This window comes from Coffea arabica, chromosome 8c (assembly GCF_036785885.1).
Source record: "Coffea arabica cultivar ET-39 chromosome 8c, Coffea Arabica ET-39 HiFi, whole genome shotgun sequence".
Lineage (NCBI taxonomy): Eukaryota > Viridiplantae > Streptophyta > Magnoliopsida > Gentianales > Rubiaceae > Coffea > Coffea arabica.
The window spans coordinates 40,030,629-40,050,393 of NC_092325.1; the positions used below are offsets into that span (position 1 = coordinate 40,030,629).

General features: G+C 36.7%; 2 protein-coding genes across 3 annotated transcripts; one reads left to right on the forward strand and one right to left on the reverse strand.

Annotated features, from left to right (window-relative positions):
- Window positions 1–950: 950 nt before the first annotated feature.
- Window positions 951–4,320, forward strand: LOC113705668 (uncharacterized). 2 transcript variants are annotated; one of them, XM_027227587.2, is made up of 8 exons: window positions 951–1,104; window positions 1,230–1,439; window positions 2,276–2,336; window positions 2,447–2,483; window positions 2,859–2,936; window positions 3,033–3,105; window positions 3,912–3,951; window positions 4,046–4,320. In XM_027227587.2, exons 1-8 carry the CDS (start codon window positions 1,063–1,065, stop codon window positions 4,093–4,095), a joined length of 591 nt encoding a protein of 196 aa, XP_027083388.1. In that variant the 5' UTR covers window positions 951–1,062; the 3' UTR covers window positions 4,096–4,320. The 2 variants fall into 2 exon arrangements, with proteins under 2 accessions (XP_027083388.1, XP_027083387.1); XM_027227586.2 differs by having other exon boundaries at window positions 952–1,104; window positions 1,227–1,439.
- A 10,099-nt stretch (window positions 4,321–14,419) lies between these two features.
- LOC113706527 (GATA transcription factor 9) lies at window positions 14,420–16,636 on the reverse strand. The gene is made up of 2 exons (XM_027228450.2): window positions 16,091–16,636; window positions 14,420–15,559 (listed from the first exon to the last, which is right to left on the reverse strand). Exons 1-2 carry the CDS (start codon window positions 16,403–16,405, stop codon window positions 14,792–14,794), a joined length of 1,083 nt encoding a protein of 360 aa, XP_027084251.1. The 5' UTR covers window positions 16,406–16,636; the 3' UTR covers window positions 14,420–14,791.
- Between the last annotated feature and the right edge of the window lie 3,129 nt (window positions 16,637–19,765).

A 19,765-nucleotide genomic window follows, 5' to 3' on the forward strand; every position in this document is an offset into this window, starting at 1 on the left:
AACTTTTTAATTGGTCAAAATTGAAAATTCTAGTCACACTCACAATCATTACACAATTGGAATTTTGTTACTACAATTATCAAGAAGAACACTGTGAATCTGTAGTGTGCAGAACAAAGTTTCAAGTCATTGCCCTCATGAAATTTATCTCAAATATACTGTACACAAATTGATCATTATATATTGTTTAAAAACAAAATATATATATATATATATATATATATATATATATATATATATATATATAAGTCTACTAGTATACAAAAAATGTCCAATCTCGCAGCATTGGCCAAATGTTGTTATCTGGTCAAGTTTCCCAACCCTCTCAAAATTTATTTATTTTTTCAATCTACAAGCAAGAAGAGGGCACCACTTAATGCCCAAAACTCATTCACTGGTCAAACTCTGAAGTTCAAATCCAAACCCTCTCCCAATAAGGATTCAATCCACATATACATAGTTGTATTTAGTGGCTAAGTATTATTGAGACCAGCTACCAAAATAGTTGTTCCAATAAATTTGACATCTAGCAAATAAAAATGAAATTGACATTTAGAATGTCCATTTTTGGGGGGTCGTTGGTTTGTAGGAATTAAAGACGAATTAAAATCTAACTTTGAGTTCTTTTTTTTTTCTATATTTTTTTTTTGGAAAAAATTTTCAGTTTAGACTTTAAATGTGATGATGTGAGGATGGTCAGTATCTTCTTTTATATATGCGAGGTATGTGTAATTATTAAAACTTGAGGGGGTACTGTTTGAAATTGTCAAAAATCTCTAGGGAGGTTTGTGAAATAGTCTTTTGGACCTTGCTCGGGGGGCTGTTGAGCTGCTGGATTGGGCTGCCCATCTTAATTCCATTGGCTTTGTTCTTGTCTTGACATGCCCACCTAAAACGTTTTAAGGCCCGTGAGGGTGAAAGATCAAATGCAGTCAATGCTCCAATTATAACGACGTCGTACCTTGCTTCGCTCTGCAAATTTAACTGCGGCCAACCATCTCTATTCTCTCGCCCACCGTATCAGAAGTTCAGAACAGAAAGTTTGCAACAGCTAAAAACCCAATGCTGGGTTCTTATAGGAACACTTCCCAGCCATCAAAAAAGGTGATATTACATTCAAGAAAGAAAACAGAAAAAGCAAAAAACGCATGTCATTATTTTGTTTCTTGGTTGTTTTTTTATTCATTTAATTACTAAGCTTTTCTGATGTTTTAATGATAATTCAGCAGAAAGAAGAGAAGAAAGAATGGTTGGGAGTAAGTTTCAAGCCAGAAAACTTCATTCCAGGGTTGATAATTGGCTTTATTTTTGGGTTGTTCTTGGATTTGTCCAAGCCCAATAAAGCTTCTACTAGTGCTACTAAAAGGAGCAATTTGTTATCCAGCAAAAATCAAAGATTGACATCAGTAGCTGATGCTGCTGATGAGGAGCTAAAAATGGTGACTTTTCACTGCATTTTTTAATTCCTTTTTATTGCATACTTTGTCCTATTTTAAAAAGCTGATAGTATTTTGGTACCTTCTGATTTTTATTGTTTCATTTGAAATACCGAGTTACTAGTAAATTTTTAGCTTCTTTTGGCTTTAGGATGAAGGTATCCTATGGAGACTGTGATGCAGTTCTTGTTGGTTGCTTTAATCCCTCATGTAATCTTGAAGCTGAATAGCAGTGGATACTAATACATGCAGGTCATATAAAAAAATTGGAAGGAGAGGCAGTAGTGTAGAACCTTGGTTTGAGAGAATTGTGCAGTATTCCATTGAGAAAATTTTTGGTTCTGGAACATGCAAATAGACCATTGGTTGTAATCACTATTTTGTCATATATTGAGTTGCTATTGACTGTTATACCATGTAGAAATATGCTTCATTTGAATGCTTTTGGATATAAGCTTATGCTGGATTTTGTCTATATCTGAGTCTCTATTACTCTGCTAAATTCGATTGTTATTTGCTGACAATCAGTACTTCGAGGGATTACGTCTCCTTTATTGGATTGGAACTTTCTACAATATAGAAGTGCACCATTCTTTTATGGGATGGCTATTCAATAGAGTCTTCCTGTTTGATGGATACCTTTTCAGCTGCCCTTTTTGAGTTATTGTGCAAATGGGGTTTAGTTATTTAGGAAAGGTTTGTCTTGGTTGTGGGTTGCTGCAAACTACATAATCTCATAAAATAGAGATGGTGAGGTATTGCTTCATCTTTGTTGCAGAGGCAATCTGAATATTTTTTGTAGGCCATCTTATTTTGAAAATGGGCATGTTGATTTGCAGGTTTTGGTAGTTAGACAAGACCTGAAGATGGGGCAAGGAAAAATTGCATCTCAATGTGCTCGTAAGATTTTAGTATTCTTGGTTTGATACGTTTTCAGGGTTTCCTCTTTCCATTTTGCTATTTTATTGCTATTGCTGCATTGCTTGTTTCTTTGATTGATGTACCTGCAGATGCTGCAACCGGCATTTACTCAGAACTCATTCAAAGGTATGTTTATAATCACCGTTTTAAAGTGTCCAATTTGCTGCAATTTTGTATGTTTTATCAAAGATTAAAAGGTTTTCGTTTTATTACAGATATTTCCTGAAAAAACTTATTTATATAGCACCTAGACAATCTCTTTGTACATGCATATTAACATGCTCACCTACGTTTGTACACAAAAGTGTTATTATGTTTCTTATCTGTGCTGGCATAAAGGAACATCCAATCCAGATTTAATGCATTGAATAGGTATTAGAGAATGTTGTCACTTTGCCAGAAGAGTTTTGGATTATGGCAAGATGTTAAATTATTCATCAGATTATCCCATGAAATTTACATATACTGCGTTTCTGTTGACTACATGAGTATTGAATGCAGCCACCGGTCTCTGTTGAGACAATGGGAACTCTGTGGTCAAGCCAAAATAGTTGTTACCTGCAAGAATCTGCAAGAAATGTAAGCAGGTGATCTTAACTTGTTCTTTTTCTTCACTTAGATGTATTCAAGGAACATCTTTGCTGGCACAATAGGTAATTTTTGGGTTTTTATCAGGAATAAGCTGAAGGAAGCAGCTGAGTCCATTGGTCTTCCAACTTTTGTTGTGGCTGATGCAGGACGGACCCAGGTGTCCACTTCGACTTATTGAAATATTTGTTTGTATCCAGCTGGAAATATAGTGCAACGGACAACCTAAAGTGCAAACTGTTGAACTAACCAACTAAGGAGATGATGATTAGGATGAATTGATATATGCTTTTCAATACCGTGATTAACAGTTGTTCTTTATTGCTATCATTCTGGCAATGCTTGCTGTCTTGCATATCCTTTACTCATCTCTTGAAACTCACAATGTACAAGAAGTAACAACGTAGAAACTAATGAGTATACAAATTCCACCGTGAATTTTATTTAGGGTTCTGAATTATAAAAGCTGCTTTTTTTATTTTGTATTTTCAGATATTATGTGGGGATGAGGGAAGTTATAGGCCCGCATAGAACACAAGCATATTGTTCGATGTGGGTCATTCTAGCTAAAAAAGCAGAGAATGAAACCTCATATTATGAACTCTATTTGCTAAGAATTAATCACTATGTAAAGAATAAAGCAACACGGTACAAGATTTGGTCATAAGCTGCAACAGATAGCTTCAGTTCTGCGTAAACGAAGAGTCAAAGTAATTTTGGAGTTATGGAGTCCCACCCGACATGGCTACTATATTGCAAAATGAAGAGTTAAGCATGGGTATGGTAGGGCAAAACAAAGAGTCCGATTAATAGAGTGCAGAACTAGTCTAGCGTTGAATTAGGACTCAAAGTAATGCTCACATTCAGGGGGGTCATATGTTCTTCAGGACCATACTATTTGCTCTCCTTACAAGTAATAGACTCTTTGGAAACATATACAATGCTCAGACCTATTTCTTTATGCAGGTCTCTTCTGGGTCGAAGACTGTACTTGCCATTGGGCCTGGTTTGCTTCTGTTCAATTATACCTTGAATTCCCGCTAGCTTTATTTGTGAAAATTCTCGTCTAGTCTGGTCAATTACTTGTTATTGTTATGCAGGAAGTAGATCAACTGTAGATTCAGTTACTGGGAAACTACGCCTCCTATGATGATGATAACTTTTCGAGTGAGAGCTTACTACAACAGCTGGAGTTCTTGAACGTTAGAGTTCTTTATTGCAGATCTTGGGAAAGGACGGCCTTTGCACAAGTGTCCTTGCTTTCAAGTTTTTGGATGTGTGCATTGTTTACAAGATAGAACTCCAACATAGCATTCTTCTTAACATTGTATCTATGTTTTATTAAGCAAAATTAGATACAGATTCTTATTCTTGATATGCTGTTTTATTTGCCCTTGTTATTGATACCAATATGCCAAATCCGCACAAGGCTCTTTTGCCTCTGTTTCCTTCGTCCTGCTAATCTTTGTGTAATTGGAGAGTACATATCCCTTTTTGATAATGATCTCAGCTAAAACCAAATACTTGATTAGCTCAGCTGTACATCTGTGCTGAACCATCAATTTCTTGGAGGGAGACTCTTTTGCTTCTGCAACGTCTCAGGGAAGATATGGAGTTGATAAAAATTGGCTGTAAGAATCTCATTTAATCGACTGAATTGCCACCAGGAAAGGAGCAAGGCAGCAGTAGCTTCACGTCTTCTAGATATGCAGCTAGTTGAAGAAGAAACAAGCAAAGGGTCACGTTGCTTTTAGCACTTTTCTACCTGAGGACCAAAACCAAAAAAAAATTTACTACTAATGTATGACTACGTACATTTCAGATAAAAGAAAGATTAGAACATTTGTAACATTTACTGGGATCTATACTGTCATTATAGTCTCGCATTTAAAATAGATTCATCAAGTTGTCAATAGGATGAAATAAATTTGAGGAGAAAAGGTTATTTAACCAAAGTAAAGTCTGATTCCTGACAAATGATTCTTGAGAAATCAACTTTTTTCTTTTCTTTGCTTTTCTTTTTTAACCACACTTTTTTCTGGGTTTTACTGGAAAAAAACAGTGAAAATCCCAAGTCCTAATTCTAATCTCTCACAGTTTCACTCTACTGCTTCAAATACCCCTAAACCCTAAACCCGTTAGTGCCCAGCTAAAAAACTGATCGCTTCCTCTCCAATGGCAACTCGCTGTCGCACCCTTTCAAGACCAGCATTTTCCCTTTTCAAATCCACCATGTCACAGCCCTCATCAATCAGGAGACCCACTTCACCTTCATCTTCAGTACTTGGCATCCCTATCCGCTCTTCTCCCACCACAACAACACTCTCAAGGCAATCCCCTTCAACCCTAAACAGACAAAGCCCTCTTATTTCTATTCATTTCTTTCCTCAAAATATGATTTTTCTCAAATGGGGGTTTTCCAAATGTTCCATAAAGATTTGATTTTTGACCGTCTAATGTGAATTTGAGCCATTTTTCTTCTGTGGTTGTTCTTATTTACTTTCAAAGATTTGATTTTGAATTGTTACTCTGGATAAAACTTGCTATTTGGTTCAAGATTGTCTCTATCAAGATTCAATTTTTTAAATCTTTAGTTTTCGGGAATTTTCAGGCCGTTAGCTCAAATGGGCTGTCTCCAATCTCTCTTGCCACTCCACACAGCAGTATCTTCCGCTCGGCTGACATCGTGCCTTGGTTTGGACTCGAAGGGCTCCAGGTCGTTGTCTCAGGGTATGCTCTGCAGTGCCAATCCAGGAGTTTGATACTATTTTCTAATGTATCTGTAAGCAAACTCCATCAACTGGATTGATCATATCTCAGTGCGCTTCTAGTTAGCTTTTCATCTTCCTCCGCATTTTCTGCAAATTTTTTTTTCATTTTTTTTTAATATTTTTAATACATGTTCTTTCTATGCGTGTTCTGGCAGCTTTCAGTCTATTAATGGTAAAACGTTAGTGGCATTTTGTATATAGTGTTACACAAAATGTACCATATTTGTTCCACCTAAGCTACACTATGTTGGGTGATTTATGGTTTTTGATTAAGTGCTGAAAACAACAATTGAAGAATTTGATTACAAGAATGTATCTGGTCAAGACAAGTGGTTCTGTTTCGAGGCATATTTGTTTTACAAGTAAAAGACTTTGGGCCCGCAAAAGGACACAGTGGAGATAAGTGAGAATTTGCAGCCAGTTATGTTTGTTATTTTACAAGTTCCAATCGCACGATTGCCTTGTCTGCTGAATTTCCTACTTTCTTTCACCACCGGTGGTGCCCCCCCCCCCCCCCACAAAAACACAGCAAACAAAAAAAAAGCACAAAAAGCCTGGGGAGTGGTTGGATTATGTTATCCCAGGAGGAATAGAAATGGAAACAATGCAAGATGACGTCCTTTTTTTAACCAATTTTGTTATTAGACATTTATTCAAGGACAGTCCATAATCTGGTAATAAGAAGCTGCTCTGCTGCTGCCTGTATGAAATTTCCCAAGGCAACCACACTCCCTGGGACATATGTGAAGGTAGGAGGAAGAAATTTTGCATAGTTATATAGTTTGAGTTGTCCTCCAGTCTATGGTATTGAGACTTAGATTTGAATAAAGTGCAGCAATCCATACAAGAGTTTACGTAAAAGTACAGTGCACATGAGATATTAGATTGGTGAAGAGAAGGCATAATAGTTTTGTAGAAGAATAGCTTCTGGGAATAATTACTGCCCAAGAGAGCTGAATTGGATTTTTAAGTGATAAAATGAGGAAAATTTTCTTTGCGGTGCACAATACGAATACCTATAGAACTGGAGGACAACTCATCAACTCCTACAACTTAGTCATACAACTTAGTCATTAAGTTTTACTAGTTCTTACTTATCAACTTCTACTACCTACAGAACTGGGTGATAAAATGAGGAAAGTTATTTTTGCAGTGGACAACAGGAATACTTATAGCACTGGAGGATGACTCATGAACTCCTACAACTTAGTCATTAAGTTTATTATTTTACTAGTTCTTAAATAGCGCACATACATGCTGTAAACTTCAAGTATTGAGTGCTGTTTGAAGTTCTTTTCGTTATGCCTTTGAACAAATTGCAGCCATCCTGAGATTAAAAGCTTATAGAGCATATGAGCAGGTATTTATAGGCATGGAACTTGATGTTGAAAGAGGCAATGGCTAATCTACCTATGAGAATACAAAGGTAGTAGGAATTGATGACTAATGTAAGGTTTTAGAATAACCACATTGATGACTAAGTTGTACGAGTTGATGAATCATGTTAGGACTGCAAAACAAAATTTTTTCCTTAATAATGGCAAATGATGCAGGACCCTCAACGAAGTGCATGCGTAGCATACGAGTATTTACTAAAACAATTGTATTTACAGTACTTGGCAGCACTCAAGCAAAACCCTACTCAATGATTACTTTAGAACAACATACAATTATATGACTAAGATGCTCCTGCATCAGTTAAAATTTCAATTCTGGAAACTTGGCTACAATTGGAGAACTGTTCATAGCATGTTCGTTGAAGAACTGAACTAGGTTATGTTTATTACTGAGAGAATGTAGTGGTCATTGTTACCACTACATTCTCTCATAGACGAATATGTTATTAACCCATAGAGAAAACTCAAGATTTGCCTGAAAAATAAGGTAATGGGGCTAACAAACTCCTTTTTTGGTTTATATCAACAATGAGCTGTGTATCATCAATGTTGTTGAGGGTGTGATAAGTTTTGCTGTCATTTTACTGGAGATCCAGCATTTTCTAATTACTTTCTCTTCACCGCACACATCAAGGATTTTTGGCTGCTTTAAAAGTTTTTTTGCGGGAATATGCAGACAGAGAAGTTCGTTGCTTGTCTTGCACTTCTTCATAATATTTGGGCATCTCATATCATTTTAATTGAGGGTTACTTCCTGTTTAGTGATAAGGCCTGCCTATGGATAAAGAGAATACATAATGTTTTGCTCCAACACCTCGTTTCACATGGGGCATGTAGGGCTATGACCACATGGTTATGTATATTCTTAAGGAGTTGAGTGTTTTTGCACTATGATCTAATGGTTTTCATTTGCTTCCTCATGGATAAAGCTTTCAGTCAACGAGAGTTCCCTTACAGATTAAAATTGGGAAAGTTACAGTTTATTTTGAAGTGTAATATCTACGTTTTACCCCTGAAAAGCAAGGGAAAGTAATCCAACAGAAGAGAAAATTGTCACTAGGATTGCTATGCACCATTAAGAACAAAAGATGGAAAAGCAAGGGAGGCTCTTCATTAGGTGATTGTCAGGAATGGAATCTTGCTCTGGTCTGCCAATGTTGATGTTCTCCTTTGTTAAGTATTCATTCTTGCTTGTTACTTCAAGCACATGTTAAATGTAGTGGACGTCTGCTGCTACTTTTCTGCATGGTAAGGAAGTGCAGAAACTTTTCTTTATCTACTTCATATTGGAACAGAAGATGTATGAGGGAAATTATGGTGTTTCGCTCAAGACTAGTATTATTTGCAAAGGCGCTTACTACCTATGAATTAAGTTGTGAGATGTGACATGATTGGATCTTACTACAATTTTTGGGTTGTTTCCATTTTCTTTCTGCAAGCTAGGAATTGGGGCCTGGCAGTAATATGATGAGGCAGCAGAACAAGTGATTAAAGTGTTGACCGTTAAAGGTAGACCAAAATAGATATTTGTGTGATCCAACATTCAAGAAACTTATATTCATGGGCATGTCGACCTCGATGGAGTTCTGTCATGCTCCATTGCCATGTCAATAGATGTTTGGGGTTGCAATCAATTCACTGATGGGCAATTGCATCCGTAGCTGCGTGTTCCGTTTATGTGCTATGGGATAGTAGCATCCATACTGCCTAGTTTTTATTATGGTGTCTACCAGCAGGAATGCTATTTTCATGATTAAACGTGTTAAATTGCCGTTCTTCTTATCTACATTTGTTTTCAAGTCAACTGATTTTGCAAAAGTTTGCGGAGGCAAGTATTGCTGGATTTTTCTTTGAGAAATAGAAGTTGTTCCTCATTTTATTGGCTCGTTGTCTGCTTACATATTTTCGCCTTATCTCCAGAATTGGGTCTCTGCGTTCCCCGATAAGAGACAAATTTTGAAGGTGGAGGACTGATTTGCACCATCAAAGTGATGACTTCTTGGGAAGAATGCTCATTCATCTCTATCATCAGTTTCTTTGAAACAATTTTGTATAATAAATACGTTGGTATAGATTATGGCAGATTATTTCTGAACATTCTCAAGCGATTTGCCTTTTTTAACTTGAAATTTATTTTGGAAACAATGTAGTGATGATCAGATTACATTTGGCAGAATTGAAAAATGCACAAATTAGGTTAGCACATGTTAATGTTCTTGCTGCTTGTTACTTACAGACCATTGATTCTGGCTTTTGCCTATATTTAAGTAGGATTGTGTGGGGAACGTGCATGTCACGTGAGGAAGTGTGAAGGTTGATGATGCATATCATTAATGTGTCTCCTGCCCCTTCAAAAGGGATCCTTGGCCCCTGCAGCCTTGTCTCCCTTGATATATCAATACATTTCCATGTCGGCCTCTCCCTCTTTCTCCCACTCATGTCATGTTACAGTCCGTATTTTATAGTTCCTTTCTAGCTTGTACAATCAGCCATGCGCAGCTACAGTCTTGTTTGCTGCAGTGAAGAATTCTTAGGGTCTAGAGGGAACTTCTTGAAAGAGTTCAATTTTAGTATTTTACCAATTCTTTTGCTCAGGGTATCTAAATGATGATGGGCTGGATGGACTGGCATAAGGCATAAAGATGTACCTCTTCCTGTTACCATTGGGATATTGTGTACTAAATTTCCTGCTCGACAGACAAGTTTATGCATCGCATCATTCATGTTTGCTCTTTCATTTGAGTTTCAATGGTCCGTCAATCATCAAATAAGTTTGGATTACAAGTTGAAGTTTGACACAACTTTTTGGTTGAGTTTGGATACAAATGAACCCTCAGTCAAGTTCAAATGCTTGGGAGTTTAGATTGTTAAGAAGGCAATTAGGGCTTGGATTCAGAGAATTTATCTGATTGGATCAGACTGCAGTTTTGTTCATTAATCCACTGAACAGCTTGAAATAAATGAGGTCAAAGCATGGTGTAGTCTCACTTTCAAGCTGACCCTGAGTTGGCTCAATACGAGCTTTGTTCTTAGTTCAAATTGATTGCCCCAAATGGCCAATTTTCCAAGGATACCACTTTTTAACATTTTTGCTCCTCAGAAAATAATAAAAAGCTTCACATCTTTCATTATCTTCTTAATTTCTTGATTATAACTTGTCCTAGCTTCCATCAATCATTCATGGTACATTTCTTATCACTTGTCCCAGCTATTATTAATGAACCCATCCTCCTTCCAGTCTTCTTATCAAGCTGAAAAAATTTTGCTTTAAAAGAAAGAAAAAAAAAAAAGGGTAAATCTTCTTATGTGAAGATGAAGTACGATTTTGGATATGATAGTCAATAAACGGTAATCAAATTGAAGTCTTGAAGGGTTTCAAGTCTCATCATTAAAGTTCTTGTTTTTCACAGTAGATTCTTTGTTCTTGCAGCAGTTTATTAAGGGCTTGAATTTGAGAGTTCAAAATTAGGAATTATCTTTGTGTTTTTCTTACTGTAGAATATTAAACTACTAATAAGCTGTTTTAGATCTAAGTCACAAGAGACATTGCCAGGTGATAAGATTCTAAGAGGGAAAAAAAAAAATCCTCAAAAACATTAAATAAACCTTTAATTATCACTTGAGAATACATGCTTGGAGCCATAGTCACCATGTAGATTACTGTAATTAGCAGAATCAAACGTAAAAGAGGAAAGCAAAAAAATGTAATTGTTTGTAGTCAGAAGAGGTGGTAGTGAAAGGCAAAAGGGGGACAGACACCATACAAGTGAACGTGGAAACATCCTCATGCATGGGAGCCCATGTAACCATTTCACAATAAAATATTTTTGGGATGAATACAACCATCTTCTTGTTACATAATTTTTATAATTTCTTAGGCACTTTCAGTGCACTAAGTGGTTCTTGAGGGTTGTACTTTTTATCTATTTCATTGGAATGAGTAGCGTTGAAGATAGAGCCATATACCTCTACAAGGCATAAAGGACTCTTGAATTCACATATGTTTCTAAGTAATCAATTGTAATGATTCTTGAATAAGCAACATTTGCTACAATTTTGTGAGAGAAGAGTGCTCACAATAATGTCTCCCATGGATTGCGCTACACACATGCATGCAATGGCATCGTTGTGATCTTGCATTTTGGCCGGCGGAAGGCCTTTTGCCTCAAAAACAAAGCCAAACACTTAGCAGTTAGCACCCAAAAAAAAAAAAAAAAAAAGGAAAAGGAAGAACAAAAAGCTTAGATAGTTATCAACTTATTATCCTTATTCATAAAATAAATAAGGGTTTGGCGAGCAGGTGTTTAATCTGTACTTGTTAAGAAAGGTCACAGATATTAAAACGGTGATATTAAGAAAGTTTGGCGAACAGGTGATGAATGGCAATTATGCAAAATTTGAATTTGAAATTCAACTTTTGCACACGTATCATGAATATATCAAACGGTGATATAGTGTATACACTATCAGCATACATAAGATTTACTCTTATAAAAATTACACCAATTTCTAGCCCTTGCAAACTTTGGTCCTTTTCTTGCAGTTTGCTATCAAAGATTCATGCATGTGCCTACGTATATGAAAGAGAAGAATAAAGATGGAAATTTAGCTAAAAACAAGCACTAAAACTTGCTTACATGAGGGGGGACCAAAAAAAAAAAAAAAAAAGGTAAAAAAGGACGCATGTGAACACTGCTAAAATAGCTGCTGGAAACACACAGATTAATACTTCATTCACCTGCCCGCCACAGTTTTTTGCAGCTTCTACTGAGTACCTAAATTTGTTTAACGAAATATTTTTTACTTTGCATGACAAAGAAGTACAGAAGATTAATTAAAGATGCATCGAGGGCACCTTGTAGCTGCAGTAGACACGCTGGTATGGTATATAATTTTATTTTTTTTAGTTTAAAGATTCTCAAATTTCATCTAGTGATCAGAGTTAAGAGAATCAGATCACATATTGGCATCCATCTATTAAGATTCTACGTGCAGTCTATGGATCACCAACGCCTAGGATCGCACATATGTAAAAAATAGTACAAATTGAAGTCTTAATTATCCCTCTTTCTCTTCCTACACATTTCTAATTCTTGTATTGTAGTGAATTGGTATATATACATATGCATAATGCGTATAATCTGTGTCTATCCAACCATCTATGCATATTAAATTACAATATAGATCTAATTTTGTGATCATATAGGGGCCATAAATTTTCACAAAACATATAATATATCGAGAAAAATGATGGAGCCATTGCAAGTAGCTAACTAGCTGATCAGTTAACGAATACCTTTTGTGCATTTGAGGAAAGAATAGAAGACGATTTACATATTAAATAGAGTTCAGTGTTCAAACTTGTTTTGATTATGAAAAAAAAGAAGCGATCTTACATAATTACCCAGTTGTATTTATACGTCATCTCTATTTATATCTTTGCTCTTCATGTGTTTGGAAACGTATTAGGGCAAAATCAAACACAAATAACAAAATGTTTACAATCATTACCGTCGTCAATTCATATATTTATCATTGAAGTAAGAGTTTAAATGCCAAATTGGGGGAAACGAATTAAATAAAATATTGCGAGTACAATCCAAGTCTAGTGTGTTGGTTAAGTTGAGGCATGATTTTTCTTTAAGAATTTTGGGGGAAAGTGAATAGAGTTTGAATTGTGGATTATCACATGGTGTGCATAAAAGTAGGCACGTCCAAGGACTGACCTTAAGTCTTACATATAATATGTGAGCCTCTTTCTCGAGGACCAAGGGGTGGGTGGTGGTGGTGGAATTGAGTTCTGTGCGAAGATATACGTCGCAGAAAACGATGTAAAATCCCATGGTGCTGCTTCTAACATTCTCTGTATTACGTTAATGGATGAATTTCACCACCGCCAGATTCATCTGTTCCATCTTCACTGAAATTCATGCCTTTTAGACAACCGAAATTCAAGAAATTGGAACCTTTTTTTGGCTTTCATTTTCATTTTTGTCCATTTCTTTTCATTGTCTGTTAATTTGGACAAGGAGAGAGATATACTACAAGGGTTTGACTTAGATCGGTCAAACATTTGTAGCTGGCGTTGTAGATATTGATCCCTTTATTGTGAAAGAGTTACAAATGGAAAGTGTCATCAACTTAGTCTCTTCTTCTTTTAATCTAATCCCAGTGCGTTGGTAGTGCTATGCATGTATTTTTTATGACTGGTTAAATGTACTAGGAATTCTGCAAACTAGTCCAAGGAATTTTATCTCTTCTTTTTCTTAGAATATCCTACCATAGGAAACACACACACACACAAAAAAAAAAAAAAGGTTCTATCGTGATGTCTAGACATGTTATGATTGCTATCTTAATCAGTACAAAGTACAAGCCAGGGTCAATATATTTTTTTGTAAGTAATATATGCAGCTCGTACTTGACTGGCTACTGAAAATAACAGCAGGACATATTCTTGCAAAATTGCACGTATCTACAGGACTGCAAGCTGGAAATACAGCAAGAGCCAGATTGGTTTTCTTCTTGTTGGGAGAAAAAAAAAACCCCATCAACATCCATGCTTCTTTACACTGACATGAACCAATTTATCAATCAATCACCCAAACATGCACAGACACTGTGAGTTCCCTGTCTAAACCAGTAGTTAAATGGTGCAGGCCAATGTATATTTATTGGACAAGGGGCACGACCTGCAACCGTCCAGACGGTTGGCCATTTTCAACTGCGCGTAACTTTCTTTGTATATCACGTAACTTTTTTTGCACATCGCGTAACTTTAGAGCAAATTTTTGTGGGATCCACACATGGCGTGGAAATCGAGTTACAACTTGTAATCTCAGCCACACAAATTTTTTAAATCAAATCATGGCCATTAACCGTTCAGAGACGGTCATATTGATGACCGTCCCTGCCGCATTTCCATATTTATTGTAGGTATCTGGACAAATTTTTGGGACACATTGCATACACTTGCAATTATGAGTAAACTTTCAATTCTTGGACATTTTGATGTATGGTTTTAAGCGTCTAGTTCTAGCACATATGGCAATAAATAAACTCTTCAGTTCTTCAGATGGCCTAGTACTGTATTTATTTGTCTGAAACGATTCACGTACATTTATGGATATTAGTTTTGGATCAAATAATCTACATAATTGTACATTTATATATCATCAATATATATATATATATATGATTTCCATTAAAATGTGAGTAGAGCTAGAGCCCTGGCTTTGAATGTTAAAATTGATAACAAGAGCTTAGCTGTTGAGTAAATAAACATGATGTTGTAAGTTGGAAGTAGTTTAACTGGTTGAATGAAACTCCAGTAAGCCAGAAATTGTAACGAAAATTAAACAAAAGGAGATGGAATGAAATTTTGGTCCAATATTTTGCCAGAAGTTGAGGCAGATGAAACTGAAAAGGGGCACTAGACTAGAGCCTATATCATCTACTCTTTCTCTCTGTTGCCCTCTTTCTCCAATCCAATGATCCAAAATTCATGTGCAACAAAAAAGGAGTACTACAAAATTCATTTAAGTCAGGAAACCTCAAGTCTAGCTGGAGAAATCATCAATTAGATAAAAATTAAAATTATAGAGAAGTTTCTCTGGTTAAGCTTCATTCCTTCTTCCTCCCATACTTCACTAAACTATGATTAGGACTCGAATGATAGCTAAATCAGCTGCCGAAAATCGGGCCCAATATGTTGATGAATCAAGTAATCATCACCGTTGGATGATACATCAAACATCATATTTTGATGAAGAAATTGGTGCTGCTGCTGTTGAGCCCTCAACATCTCTTTTTGCCTCCTCAGCTCTAGCACTTTTCTATGTGAATTGGAATGCTTGGTGAGGACAAAAGTCGGGCTTGCAGCGGGCCTGTACTCTGGCACCAGCCTGCCCGACTTGTACCGAACCCCACAAGCGTTACAAAGCGTTTTGGGGCCCATAGGACCAGTCCTCCACTGTGGTGTCTTATCTGTAGCACAATGAAGGCATTTCCTACCTTCACCATTGGCCATGCTAGCGTTTTGATCATAAACTTCCTTCTTCTTCGACGGCGCCTTCACCGCCTTCTTGCCAGTGCTCGGGGTAATTTCCGAGTCCGAGGATGATGACATTGCCGCCGCCATAATGGTGGTGGTCGTGGCCGCGGTCAAGGTAGTAGTGGAGGGTGAGACCATGAGTAGGCGAGACGTCCAATTGCACGGAGCGGCGCGTGAGCGCTTGCTACGTGCCTTCGCAGGGACCGACATTTCGGGCCGAAGCATGGGCGTGGCAGTTTCTCGATTGGGTTCGGGCTGGTCGTCATGAGTTTCTGATACCTCATTGGTACGGGCCTTCATACCCGATATTATCTGCAGCTTCTGCAGGTCCTCACTGGAAAAGGATTCTTCCACAAAATTCGATAGCCATTCCAGCTCAGCCAAATCATCATACTGTCAAGTCCAAGGGAAGAAAAGAAAAAGAAAAGAAGAGTGAAATTTTTAGGAAGACAATCTAATTTCATTTGCTCATATAAATGTTCCAACTACCAAATTGTACGTGCAAAATTTGTATTTGAAATTGGATGATCAGTGCATCCCCTTAGACATAACAACTAGCCAGAAAAACTCAATTTTAAGCAACTTTGATTTGGAAAAAGAAAGAAAAAATCAAGTATGCAAGCTCGACCATACATAAGGTTCAAGAATTTGAATAATTATAATTAATGTTACTATCTTTTTCTTTCTTTTATATTTCAAGCAACCAAATAGTAATTATTCCGCCTAAAAAAAAAAAAGAAAAAGGTACGAGTTGCTCTTTTTAGAAGAAAACAAAAGCCATGAAAACAAAATTCTCTGAGCATATTAACGTACAAAAGTGTAAAAGTCACACGTCTAGTAGTCTCCATAGGCTTTAGTCGCATGACGCACTTTCAATAAATTAGTGCATAATTTCTTGAAATTGCAAGTATGCTTTATATTTACCGGCACGCAAAGTTCACTGGAGAATTGGCCATCAGTGAAATTCCGGCACCCCATATCGCCGCCGGGCAAATGGGGTTCGGTGCTACCGGAGAACGAAGAGTTGCATGAAGTGTCAACGACCGTGGAAGAATCAGTGGAGGTGCCCGCCGTGATGGTAGTGTCAAAAGTGCCGTCAGCCACCATGCCATCATCATTAGGGTAGTCCAGGAGGTCATCGATGATAAAATGGTCGCTATTTTTAGCGTCGGAGAGACGTTTTTCTGGTGCCATATGTGTATTGTAGTAGCCTCCTTGAAAGAATTCCGGGGTCTCCATTCAAAACCAAAAAAAATTTTAAAGACAAGGCCAATGTTACAAGCGAGTGTGTATACCAGTAGCTGGTGAAGAGATGAAAAGAGTGTTCGAGTGTGTGTAATTTGTGTGTGTTCTTGGTGGGGTGGGAGGTGAAAGAGATGGAGAAAGTGTGTGTTGTGCGTGTGAATGTGTTTGAGGGAAGTGAAGTTTTCTTGGAGGAGAGAGGTGGGAGAGGGTTTATTTGCGCTTGAAGGGGACAGGCAGACAGCTAAAAAATTGGATTTTGACGAGGAGAAATTATGGCTTTAAAAAAAAGGTCGATATTTGGTCACTTTGAAACGGAAAAAGATTTTTTTTTTTTTAAAACAACCGATAAAGCGTCTTTAAATTGCTAATTACATACAAAAATGGCCTTATTAGCATTATGAATTTACCATAGTGTCCTTGGTTTTCAAGACCTTAATATTGCATGTGTGTGTGGCTTTCCATTTTTCTAGCTCATTGAATTTGGAGACAAAAAAAATGAGGTAAATGGTCATGGGGTGTTATGATCAAGACCTTCAATTGGATGATGGACCACACGTGAGTGTTTGTTGCTAGAATGAATGAAAATCAATGTGTAGGAATGGCCTTTACTTGAGAACTAGGTCATCCCACCTCCCCTTCCCCCCTCCCCCCCCCCCCCCCCCCCCCCCCCACAAAAACTCCCAAGCTTTATAAGATAAGAGAGAATTCTCTGCAAAAAGTGCTCATGGGACCATGATAGAGTAGGGCTAAAGGTTTTGAATCATTTCACAATTAGATGTATTAATTTGCAATTCTTGGTCTTTAAATTAAGCTCCTAGGATTGAAAGAAACACTTTCTTCTTAGCTAATTAGGTTGAGAATCAAGAAGAAATTGGCTAATCATCCCAATGATGGATGATTCATGACTAGTTGTGGGACAATAATGCAGCTCATGTACTGAAATTGCAAGTCATGCAGAGATTGCTTGAAATCCAATGCTTTTCTTGAGGACATGTTGGTAAATTGGCAAGACAACTTAACCCTTGTCTTAGGGGGTTAAAGAAGTAAATCGATCTAGGAGAAAGAAAAAAAAAAGTGATTAATTAGTAGATTAAGCAAAATTAAGCGTTGATTATTCAACCCCCTTTGGAACCGATCTAGCAGGTTTGTCGCTGCGACTCGTGCATTAGTGTCCAAGTTAACAGCCCGATTCCTCAGCTTTTATATTTTATCATCGGGACTCGCGCTTAATTTATTTTACTTTTCTGCCATAGAAAATATAATAAACTCTGATTTTTCATCTTTATTTTATCTTATTTAACAATTTTTTTTTCCCACTCCTGCTCTAATTATTAAATTCTGACCTTCCCACCAGTAAGCACGACAGATACAGCTAGGCTTGCCATGATCGGACGGTCGTGATTCTCTCAACGTGTCTACCGGCAACGGACCCTAAGCTTGCCACCGGTTAAGGATTTAGTTTCTTCCCAATGAATTTTCTCTCCATTTGTTTGCAACACGCATAAATGCATGATATGTGCTTTCATTTATTAAGAAGAGATCTGATCATTTTAAATTTAACTAAGACGTGCACTGCAGAAAATAGAGAGAGAATCCACCGGAGAGGAATTTTTTTTTTCTGACGGAGTGGGTATCCAAGTCAATTCTTACGGTGCCCGACTAATCCTACTTCGATTCGGGTGGAGAGGCCCCATCCCCGGAACGCATTAACAGCGGGATTCGAATCCTGATTGTCAGGAAGATCGCCATACCCTAAAGAGGGGGAACGGATTTCTCGAATTACCCCGTGAGACTTCACCGGAGAGGAACTTAATTCACGAATTTAGACCTTGTTTGGCTTTGTATTTTTTTTTCAAAATTTTTTTTGTAATTAAATTTTGTAATTATCTTTTTATTTCACGCGTAGTATCAAATTATTGCAGTACATTTTTTTATAAGAATTTCAAAAAATAGCAATCGAAATGGGTTCTCAAGTTTTTTATTTCACTTTTCTTTTTTACAGCCGTCATTGCCACATAGGATGCTGAGCAATCCCATGGTAAATACCTGGGAGGCGAACACGTGTCATGTTGTCTAGGTATGATTTAGTTGAAGTGGGTCCCACGTTAGCAATCCCTATGTAAGAGAGACCAGATAAGGTGTCCACTGCTGTCATTTATTGACGTGATCAATTCAACTGCAGAAAAAGTAGCAGTAAAATTTTTAGATATTTATTCTATCCGTTAAGACCAACAAAATAACTAATCTAGAAATGTGGAGCGAGTCGGGCTAAGCCCGAGATTTTTTTGATTTTTTTTTTTTGCTCTTCGGAGTCTTTTGTTTTGTATGTGTGATCTCACATTCATTTTCCACTTTTTTTTTTTTTGTTGTAATTTATAAAATCAAAATTTATCCAATTCTTTTAGCCAAAAATCTATCCCATTTTTGCTGACAAAGAAAGTATGAAAGAAAATACCAAACCCCATCTAACATGCAAGACTGATTTTTGAAAACACCAAATATCTTGCTCAATTTTCAACATTGGTTAATTAATATTCGAATTCTGTAAGTCCATCTAATTTCGGCGTAGAAGTCCATATAGATGAATATGATTGAACCCTACGCATTTACATGTGATCTTTGTCCCCATTGGTCAATGGCTTACTACTGGATGTACTCTTCTTGTAAACTTGATTCTGTGAATATTTAACATTTGCTTTTATTTTTACCTTACATTTCAGCCTTGACATTATTATTATTATTTGCAATTTGCAATCATATATAGACTGCGACATTTCAAAGCCACAATCGATGTTGAATATGTAGCACCATTTTCTGTAGCTTTTATTATTTTCCGTAAAGATATTGTTCCATAAAATCTTTTCAACTCGATCGAATCATCAGAATTATGCCATAATTATATCCTTATATGGCAGATGAGTCATGGATCGCACAAATTTATTAGTAATTCTAAGACCCTGTTTAATAATCCAATTCAACACTTAAATTTATTAGACCTATATCTTAAATATGTTTGAACGAGTTTGATAGTAAAAAAATATAATATTTGAATTAATTAAGTGGCGCTGAATTTTTTAAATAAAACTTACTCCAAAAAAAAAATAAATGATAACTCAAATGTGATACGCGCTCAAATGTATCAGATTAATATTTAACAAACGCATCATTCTAAATCTAAAACCACATGTTATCCACTAGTGCCATTTTTTTAAGGGTTTTCACAATTTTGTATTTGGTATCGAAAATTGGGGGTAAAGGTAATTTTACAGCTTTAGTTATGAACGATTTATATCAACTCGTTCTTCTTTTTCTTGCAGCACACTTTTATGCCTGAATTTGAAATAAAGGAAACAC